Source organism: Mandrillus leucophaeus, unplaced genomic scaffold, assembly GCF_000951045.1.
Source record: "Mandrillus leucophaeus isolate KB7577 unplaced genomic scaffold, Mleu.le_1.0 Scaffold981, whole genome shotgun sequence".
In the NCBI taxonomy this organism is placed as follows: domain Eukaryota; kingdom Metazoa; phylum Chordata; class Mammalia; order Primates; family Cercopithecidae; genus Mandrillus; species Mandrillus leucophaeus.
In genome coordinates, this window is record NW_012110708.1 from 457,016 (window position 1) to 468,117 (window position 11,102).

Sequence of the window (11,102 nt, forward strand, 5' to 3'; positions counted from 1 at the left end):
AAACTTTCATCTCGTTTTGTGTCTAAGATAAGGATAAGAAGCAGTGTATGGTTTTTCTCTTACAAAATTATTTTTATTTTCTCTTTATACTTTAATGTGCCTTGTACAACTTTGGTGCAGTTCTTTATTTTCAAGTATATTAAAGCATGTGTATTATTGTTTGCTATGTTTAAGGTGTATTACCTGTTTAGTTTTTATTTAAAATGATTACTACCTGGCAGGTCTCTTTGAAATATTCTAAGTTACCTTCTCTCTGACAGATGACTTAGGGGTTGTAGTGTAAGGAGTGGACATGGGCTTTGGTTTTGGTCCTAAGTTCTAATCCCACATTTTATTCTCTGTGTGACTTTGGAGAAATCACATAATGTCTTCAATCTCCAGCTTCCTCTTCTATAAATTTGGACTGCGTTGTCATCTCTTAGACTAGTTATAAAGATGAGATGAAATTAGGTACAGTAAATGAACTAACACATAATAGTGTTTGCCGGGTATTAGTATGCTTCCCTTCCCCTCTCACTGGGCCTTGCTTTCCTTTTTGAGTTGGAGGATATTGATTAGGGAGATGCTGAAAGAAGAGGACAGAAATTAATAATAAAATACTGCACTGAGCTCTTCATGTTGTTAAATAGAGAATTACTTTTTTACTCCCACCGTAATTCAGCTTGGAATGCTTTAGATACTTTTGAGTCCTCCTTATGTATTCCTTTGCTGGTTGGGACACATTTAGGTCAATCACAACTAAGTCAGGTACTTAAATTGTCCCCAGTAGCAAATGGTGATTAATGGAAGCAGATTTTCTGATATGTCTTAAAATGCATGATCGCCACTTGTTACAGTTGACTGATTTCTAAGCATAACTAGTTTGCAGATCTGTTTGCAATGTGAAGAGAGTAAGTAGACCAGGTAGCATTTCCTAAAGAATAAAAAAAAGAGAGATCAGTTAATAATGTTATGTTTGCAGTTTCTTTTGGTCTCTGAGTGGGATAGAATAGGCAATCTGTTGTAGTGGTATGATTTGAGAAGAAGGAATTCTGAACCAGGTAGAGTTTTTCTTTTTTGGTCTTTTCAGGCCCATAGTAGTTTATTTTAAAATTCTTTTGAGTTCAGAAAAGAAAATATGGTGGCTGATTAACATTTAAAAAGGTGGTCAGGTTCACTGGAAATCTGATAAATGCAAAGAAAACAATAGTTACATGCGATTTTCTTTTTACGTTGGACTGTGAAAAAGTAAAAATAATTTCTAGGTTGACAGGGGTATGGAGGAACACACACTCTTTTACGTTGCTGGTAGGAATGTGAATTGCTGTAACATTGTGGTAAAGTAATATGTACATACATATTTTTGTGTATGTTCCTTACATCCGTTGTTTTTAAGTATATGTAAATCTACATTTGGCAGTAATATTTAAAAATGGGACTAAGTACTGGGAAGAGGAGACAGGAGATTTTGCAGTGCTGCAGTGCAAGAGAGTTACAAAGCTCAGTCAAGCAAGGTGAACTTGGGTGGAAAGAGAAGGGAGAACCTTTGTGAGGAAGACAGGTCAGGGTGTGTCGCTCTATGTATTGACTAGAGTGTTTGAAGGTATTTACTCAGCTTCAAGCAAAATGTCTTAAATTAAGATTATCCAAAGTCTTTTCTGCCTGGAGCATACAAGTTACCCTGTCTCTAGGCCCCAGTGAGACCTGATATATGGATACAGACAACTCCACCTCATAGAGCGAAAGGCATTAGAGCAAGCCTATTTGTATGCATGGCAGCCGCATCTAAATGAAACTATTTGCAAGCTTATCTTTTAAATTGTGAAGGAAGGAAAGTAAACAATTTTCTAGTGAGAAAGAGTAAAATGAGATTGATTTTCAGTGATCATCTTGTTTGGGAGCTTTTTATGGGCAATTACAAAATTGGTAATAAAATCTAGGTGGATTTTCTTAGTTCATTTTTAATCACTCCTTCCCCAGCACCCCCAAAGGTCATAACTAACTTCTCTTATTACTATAAGAGTTTTTTGTTTTTGTTTTTGTTTTTTGAGACGGAGTCTCTCTCTGTTGCCCCGGCTGGAGTGCAGTGGCGCAATCTTGGCTCACTGCAAGCTCCACCTCCCAGGTTCACGCCATTCTCCTGCCTCAGCCTCCCAAGTAGCTGGGACAACAGGTGCCTGCCACTACGCCCAGCTAATTTTTTTGTATTTTTAGTAGAGACAGGGTTTCACTGTGTTAGCCAGGACGGTCTCGATCTCCTGACCTCGTGATCCACCCGCCTCGGCCTCCCAAAGTGCTGGGATTACAGGCATGAGCCACTGCGCCCAGCCTCTTCTCATGCTAAGAGTTTTTAGGAACACATTTTACTAGTGAACCGAGAGTCTAATTGGCCTGTCTGAGACCTTCTGAGGAGAGAGTGGTAGAAGGAATGGAACCTAGGACTGTCTGGATCCAAAACTTGTACCCCTTGGCCTTCCCTTGAAGCTACTTTTTAAGGCTCTGCAGTAGAGAGGAAAGTTCATTTTTGTCTTTTCGTCATTTCTCTGAGACTAAGCCTAGAAACTCATAAATGCCATTGTGGATACTTCATTACTGAGCTCCAGTGCTCCTGGCTATGTCATTAGTTTATTTAGTATAATTCAGGAAAATTTTCATATACTTAGTTTAAATATGGTGTTTCTGAAAACAAGGTGTGTAATAGTTACAAAAAACTTTTAACAGTTGTTAAAACCAAAGATTTGGGTCTTTTTACTCTAGGGCTAGAATAATGTTGTTGATCACATATGCCCTTCTTATTTTTGTTTTATATTATATTGTGCCAGAAAGTTTCGTACTATAATTTTATGAAGGTTATATGATCTCATTAATTATTACTTTTCCTTTTAGGTACTTTTGGGCGTATTTTCCATGGGATTTTAATAGATGAAAAAGATCCAAGTAAAGAAAAACAAGCATTTGTCAAAACAGTTAAAGGTAGGATCTTTTTTCCATAGTATTTCCGTGATGCTCTTCTGTCTCAGGTGGCTCATGCCAGCAAAATTCTATCTCAGTTCCCCAGTGTGTGCCATACCTTTTAAATCAATCCATGTTAATTTAGCTTAAAACAAAAATTATCTTATAGGAGCCTAATTGTTTTGGAAATTTGGGTGGTTCTCATTAGGTATAGAAAAACAGAAGTCTGCTAAATTAAGACATGAGACATTTGTTAGATATTACTCAGTTAATTGCAAGTCAAACTGCATCCACTTGATTTCATTGTTACTATATCTAATGTTGGTATACTTTTGCAAGTATAGCCATAGTTGGAATTGCTGGCCTAAGGGTGTGTACATTTAAAAATTTTAATAGAGCCCAGGTGCAGTGCTTACACCTGTAATCCCAGCTACTCAGAAGGCTGAGGCGTGAGAATTGCTCAAACCCGGTAGGCGGAGGATGCAGTGAGCCGAGATCATGCCACTGCACTCCAGCCTGGGCGACAGAGTGAGACTCTGTCTCAAAAAAAAAAAAAAAATTAATAGATATTGTTAGATTGTCCTCTAAAAGATAGCACTGGTTTATATTGTCATGAATGGAATACCTGTTTTCACTAAATATTATTCTTTTGGGCCATCATTTGAAATGTGATGCCTAATTTTTAATTTATTGATGTATATAAGTTATTTAATTAAAGATTCCCTATCGAGATACTACAGTGTTACTTATGCAGGCATATGGCTTATTTCCTATTACTGGTAGATTAGCAAGACTTTAAAAAATATTAGAATTGTAATTACTTACAACAGATACTTGTAAAAGCTTAAATAATTCTGAATTAAGAGCTGCATGCAGTGGCTCACAATTGTAATCCCAATGCTTTGGGAGGCTAAGGCAGGAGGACTGCTTGAGCCCATAGGTTCAAGATCAGCCTGGGCAATATAGCAAGACCCCTGTCTCTACAAACAAAAAAAAAAAATGAGCTCGGTGTGGTAGCATATGCCTGTGTCTCAGCTACTCAGGAGGGTGAGGTAGGAGGATTGCTTGAGCCCAGGAATTCAAGGTTGCAGTGACCCCTGATCATGCCACTGTACTCCAGCCTAGGTGACAGAGCAAGATCCTGTTTTAATTTTAAAAAATGATAATGGTAATTCTGAAGTAAGTCTTATTTGCTTATTTAGAGAGAAAGAAAAATGTGATAATTTATAGGGTACTTAATGTCTGTCAGGTCTGATGTAAATTGAGAAGGCATAGTAATAATTTCTAAAAACAAATTTGGCACTTTGCCTTCAGAAACTGAAGGGAAGACTAAATTCAGTTTTATGAGTAAAAAGCGATAAAATTTTACAGTTTATGAAGTTAATTTATAAGAATTGTTTCTAAATTTACTTAAAGGAATACATGGGAAGTATGAAGGGTTTATGTTTATTGTTTGTAAAAAGTTGGCTTGTGCCAATCTAACAAAAAATCTTTGGAATTGCTTTTAATTGAACAAAGTTGTTTGTTTAAGGCTGCTGCAAATACGTCCATACACACACACCTCTTTGATCTTGTCTAAATAAATGGTTTAACTTACTGTATCATTCAATATTTATTTTATTCATTCACCCCTTCCCAGCACCAAAAACACTTTTAAAGGGGAATATTTACGTTAGGTCCATCCCTTCTTGTCCTTTGACTGAGACCAGTAGGTTTTCTAACTGGGAGAGTTTACATATTACTTTTTGTAAATGTACAATTTGAGCCATAAGGTTATTAAACAACAGCCTTTTGTTACTCTTTTCTCATTTTTTTTTCCTAAGGAGTCTCCTTAATTCAAATATTTCTTCTGGGGTTTGTAAGTATTCTATAGACTGTGGAACTGAGCTATTATTGACTTGTTCTGAATTAAGGCAGGAGGTTTTTATACAAAGTTGGGTTGATTTAGGATTGGAAGGGGAGATAAAAGGAAATAATAGTGATAAGAAAACACAATGAGTATACTTGGACTGTTTCACGAGATAAGACTTCTCTTTCCGTATATGCTTGACCTGTAGTCACTGGTTGTTTCTATGCTTTACCTCTGTAATTATAATGTTCTTTGTGAGTTGTGCGGAAATAAGAGAAAGCACAGTGAGTCCTTATGGGGGACAGAGGGGAAGTGCGTTGACCAGGATACTTGCCTTGAATTTGTTAGAGAGAGAGCACCACATGACTGTCTCTGAGATTGATTATTTTGGAATTCTGTTTTTAGGTTTTGTTGTAGCCACATAGAGCTGACCAAAGTCTCACAAATCTGTATGCTTTGTTACATGTTGCACAATTAGAAGTGTAGCATAAAATACAAAAAAAAAAAAGTGTTTTAGAAAGCACTGACCTTTGCCTTTAGGCATAAGTAGAAAATTGGAGTTTGACTTTTAAAAATATTCATAATTTTATACAGAGACTTCATAGATACTCCAGTATAAATTTCTGGAGATTGAAATTAGCAGCCTGAGTCTTACACAGTAAATATTGTGAAATTGAATTCCATAAAATAAGCGAATCAGTTTGGTTTATTGGTATTAAATTCTTATTTTCTTTATTGTAGCTACTAAATTTTTATAGTTTTGTAAGTAAACAAGTGCTTGTTTTTAAAAATCATTTTGTGCATCCTTGTAACTTTTAGAATATATTTAATTAGTACCCTTTTCAAATGTATACATCTTGAAGATAGACCTTTCATTATGTAAAATTAAAAGACTATTGAGACTGGGAAAGGAATCCAAGAAAATGAGTTTTTCTTACTAAATGGATAAAAGTTATTTTATCTTCAATTGAGTTTTCTTAGGTCATCATTCAAGCGTCCTTTGCTTTAATAGAACATGCTTATCAAAATTAAAAACTTGAAAAAAGTAAGTACAAAATGACACATTCTGAAATTACCATTTGTTGTACTTAGATCTCCTTACCAGTTGAGGGAATAGTAAAGTCTTTTTAACTGGGCGGGGACCTCCAACTATTACTAGTTTTCAGTCTTGAAAAGATCCTACTAGCCCCCAGTAGTCCTGGCCATAATTTCATTAGAAATTATTTAGGTTATAGAAAGAGTAATAAAGGCACATTCTGCCATTTACTAAGAAATCCCACGTTTTAAGCAGTTTGTAGACACGTAGAGTTTATTCCGGCACACATTGGTATGAAGCACCTTTTCCAAAGAAGTATCGAATGTTTCAGATCCTTGGCTTTTTGTCCACCCATTTTACATTCCTACAATAGTCTTAACTAAGAGAAGCTGCTTGGAAAGGGAACACTTAGTAGCAAGTAATGGAAGTGAAGCAAGAGAAGTGAAGCAGGAATGAGATTCCAATGGGTAGATGTGGAAGTAAATGAAATTTGAGATTTCTCAGCTTTGACAGTTCCACATTTAAAGACCAAATGTGACAATCATAGTATCTGAATTCAGTGGGATGGGTTTTATTGTTGGTTCAGCATTTTCCTAGGTGGGTCTAGAATATGAATCTTGGCTTTGCCCGTCTTTCATATTTCTTTCTGCCTCTTATTGCATTGGTCCGAAGCTTTATAAATTATTATTTAATTAATTTATTTATAGCCAGGGTCTCACTTTGTCGCCCAGGCTGGAGTGCAGTGGCGCAATCATAGCTCAACCTCCTGGGCTCAAGCAGTCCCCCTACCTCAACCTCCTGGGCTCAAGCAATCCCCCTACCTCAGCCACCTGAGTAGCTGGGACTACAGGTGTGCGCCACCACACCCTGCTTACTTTTTTTTTGTAGAGATGGGGTTTCACCATGTTGCCAGCCTGAGCTTTACAAATTGTTATTGCTGTTTTTACTACTGATGTAAAAATTCATTGTGGGTTTCTTTGAAAGGGTTTTTAAGAATAAATAGTATTTTATACTATTAAGTTTGTTTTAACATTTAAAAACTATTTTTTAAAATTCAAACTCACTTCTTATTTGTTTATTATTATTATTTTGGGAGACAGGGTCTTGCTCTGTTGCCCAGGCTGGAGTGCAATGTGGTGCAATCGTGGCTCACTGCAACCTTGACCTCCTTGGCTCAAGCAATCCTCCAGCTTCAGCCCCCTCAGTGGGTGGGACTGCCAGTGTGTACCACCATGTCCAACTAATTAAAAAACTTTTTTTAATAGAGATGGGGGCTTGTTGTGTTCCAACTCAGGCTGGTCTTGAACTCCTGGCTTTAAGTGATCCCCCTGCTTCAGCCTCCCAAAGTGGTGGTATTACAGGTGTGAACCACTGCACCTGGCTGCATTTGCAATTTTATAATAAGAAATATTCTTTTCAAGTAGTGGAGAAATTCCTTTCTACTATTAAGGTTGTGGTCCCTATAAGATGAGGAATCCTTGTGGATTTGTACAAATATTTGAAGGCCTAAAAATTCCTTTGGAGATGTAGACTTAAAGATATTGGTAAATTGCATTATCATGTTTTTGTTTCAAAAACTTTGACCTAAAAGTTAATTTGTTCTGTTTTGCTACTTTGGACCAAAAACCGTAAGTTTAGAAGCTAAAAGTAAAATGGCATAATTCTAATTTTGGTTATCATATGAAAGTTAACTAATTTTTACTACTGTATTATTAGTTCTTTTTGTTTGTTTTTAACCACAGAGAAGTAAAAAGAAGAAAGCAACAGAATATGCCATAATCTCCAATCATAACTTTTGTAGTCATTTTATACCTGTAATGTTTGTTGGGTTAGAAAGTATAAACAGAATAGAAAACGTAAATTCTCCCATCTTGAAAAGTAGCCATCATACATAAACAATTCCTTAATATGTAAGAAATATTAGGATATGTAAACACAAGTTGTACCTTGTTTTTGAAATTTAATATACCTTAGAGATCTTCCTCTGTCAGTACGTACAGCCCTATCTCATTTTTTAAAAGTAGCCACATAGTATCCCATTGTGTCAGTTTAATTAGTTCTTTGTTAATGGGTACTTTGGTGGTTGAGTTTTTTGCCACTGAACAGTGCTCTTGTTACATTATACATAGATGAGCTTTTGTGACTATATCTGTTAACAGTGAGATTGACGATGCAAGGTATATCTGCATTTCAAAATTTTGTTACATATTGCTTTCTCTGTCTATCCAAGGTACTATTGATGAGCCTGTTTTCTCACACTCTTGCCGAAACTCTCAATAGTAGATAGTGGAATTTTTTGTGTTTCAATTTGACAGGGGAAATGGCATCTACTGGTTTAATTTTCACTTCTTTACTTAGGACTGAGGCTATGAGTCGTTTTGTATTGTGTGTCATTTGTTTTTTATTTTCTCAGTGAACTGTGTGTTTATATCCTCTGCCTCTTTTTCAAATTTTTTCCTTATTGATTTATATGAGCTATTTAAATAGGAAAAAAGGAAGTTAGCAATATATATGCCTTATGTGTTGCATATATTTTTCCAGTATGTTATTGCATTTTCTGCTTTGTTTATGGAAACTTAATTGATTTTAATATAAAAATTTCTGGGAAAATTGACTTGTTTAATGAGACTGCAGTAGAATTTTTATCTAGATCTATTTAGATTTACCTGTAACTTATAATGAAAACCTACCTACTTTATAGTCCAAGATAATTATTTACTAATAGCAGAAAATGTTAATGCCATATATGTAGTAGTATTATTCAAGACAATTTCTTTTCTTTATATATAGATCAAGCTTCTGAAATTCAGGTGACAATGATGCTCACTGAAAGTTGTAAGCTGCGAGGTCTTCATCACAGGTGAGAGGAGAAACCACCAGCATTTTGGTGTTGAGCGTGGCAACACTTGATGCTGCATCATTTTTATGTGCAGGACATTGTGATGACTTCTGAATTGAACGCTTTGTGGAATAGCTTAATTTTTTTTTTTTTCTGAATATAAAAGTGAAATGCACTCTCACTGTACAAAACTTAACAAACACAAAGTATAAACAAAACAAAGAATAGTATGTAAGCCCACATCTAGATAATCATAGCTAATCTAGCTAATCTTTCCAGAAATAATTTATACATTTTATGTCCATATTTCCCTTTACAAAATAGGATGATTGTTTACATATGTTAAAAAATATTTGTTATGAGATTTTGAACGTATAGGACCTCAAAGTCAAGTATAATAAACATGAATAAATTTTCCTTCTAGATGCAATGATAGTTAACATTTTGCCATATTTTCTGTGTTGTGTATGTTTATGAGATTTATATCTCTAGATATTAGTATCTATATATTCGTGTATATAAGTATTTTACCATAAATTAGACATCTGAGTACTTTTATTGCATATCCAGCATTTATTTTCAATAAAAAGAATATATTTTTCTTTATAATCATAATACCATTGTTGTCTTTGACAAAACTAACATGCTTCTTAATTTAACAAAACAATGTATCTGACTTTTGATGTTGGCAACTGTAAATCCATATAGCCATTTAAAGAAGCTACATAGTGGTCCACTGAATGGATGTACAGCATTTTATTTCACTAATTTCTGGTATACAATCATTATGCCATGGCATGATTTTAAAAAAATACTTACAGTTCTGTATGAAGACTTTTTCTTTTTGTTTTTTCTTCTTTTTGAGACGGAGTCTCGCTCTGTCACCCAGGCTAGAGTGCGGTGCTGCATCTCAGCTCACTGCAATCTCCACCTCCCTGGTTCACACCGTTCTCCTACCTCAGCCTCTTGAGTAGCTGGGACTACAGGCGCCCCCCACCAGGCCCGGCTAATTTTCTGTATTTTTAGTAGAGACGGGATTTCACCGTGTTAGCCAGGATGGTCTTGATCTCCTGACCTCGTGATCCACCCGCCTTGGCCTCCCAAAGTGCTGAGATTACAGGCGTGAGCCACTGCACCTGGCCATGAAGACCTTTTTTAAAAGCTTGATATTGGTGCTGTTCACAGAACTATAACAAAAACTTCTACCGTTTGAGCCAGAAACAGCTTTAATATAACATCATAATGTGTGACAGTATCAACATTAGAGCAAGTTTTTTTTAAAGCACTATGTAGAGTCAACATAATTTGTATGTCTGCTGAAAATTTGATCACATATGTTTAAAAATAGAACTGTGGTCATCCCTGTTGGAAGATGCTTATGGGCTTCTGAAAAAATACATTTTAGTTTCTGTATAATTTAGACAGTTCCTTGAGTTCTGCTGAAAAATAAGGTGACTACCCAGAGTCTTACTCTTGAATTTGGTTATATTTTGGTTCATATTCAAAAGAATTTGAGGACCTAAAAAGAATGTAGCCACAGTAAGATAAATAAAATGATAATGAAAATGAAACTGAGTTTTTTGGCATTGTGGTGGTAGAAAAGAAAACCAATAAGCCAGCAGTAAGGAGAACAAATATTTTTACTGTAACTGAACATAAAACATCTCCTAGCTTCTGGGCAACCAAGGGTGAAGGAAACGCTAAAAGTTGATAATCGCAGTAGCAGAAGGGAAGGAAACAGTTGGAATATTGTCCTTTTTGGCAGTGTTGAAAGTGCTTAATGGTCTATTACACTGACTCTAGGGAGAAGGGCCAAAGGTGTTTAATCCTAGTGTATACTGTTACCCTATTACTTAGGTACCTAGCCAATGTTTTTACCCCAGTGAAAGGTTTACATCACCTCAGCACAGACATGAGTAGCAGGGATAAGTGTAAATAAAGCCAGAATTTTCCCAAGAAACAGTTTTATATTCACTGTAGCCCTAAAGATGCCTTGGCTGAAAAATGCTCAGTGCAAGCATTTGCCGTGTTGTGTCTCATGCAGTTTTAGATTGTAAGGTTTTGCAGCATCCCACCAGGATGAATTACTAGTCTCAGGAGGTCCTTAGGGAATGACATGACATACTAAATTGGGGTTATTTGATACTGGGCATTCAGTCCTTGAGAAAAGTCTTGTAAAGGTAGGTTATAGCTTGATTATGCTTAATAGTTCTTCCTTCTATGAGGTGATAGCAGGACTCCTAGTTACAGTGAATAAAACACATTGTCAATATGTAGAAAGTATATTATTCTTTCCATTTGCTGTAGCAGTTCATTTCATTTTTAAGGTGACCAGGGCCTATCACACATTTGGTTTTGATCCCTGATATGTATAGACTATTCATAGCTATACTTATGTATTTGTTTGTTCATTCTTTTATTCTAATTCATTCAGTACCCATTTTGCA

At 35.7% G+C, this 11,102-nt stretch overlaps 1 protein-coding gene across 1 annotated transcript in view; it reads left to right on the plus strand.

Moving 5' to 3' along the window:
* The window catches only part of RYK (receptor-like tyrosine kinase), a 106,895-nt gene that overhangs the window by 68,172 nt on the left and 27,621 nt on the right, over window positions 1-11,102 (plus strand). The window contains exons 9-10 of the mRNA XM_011971040.1: window positions 2,866-2,952; window positions 8,607-8,676. Coding sequence (XP_011826430.1) covers window positions 2,866-2,952; window positions 8,607-8,676 — 157 coding nt within the window. The remainder of the gene's footprint in view (window positions 1-2,865; window positions 2,953-8,606; window positions 8,677-11,102) is intronic.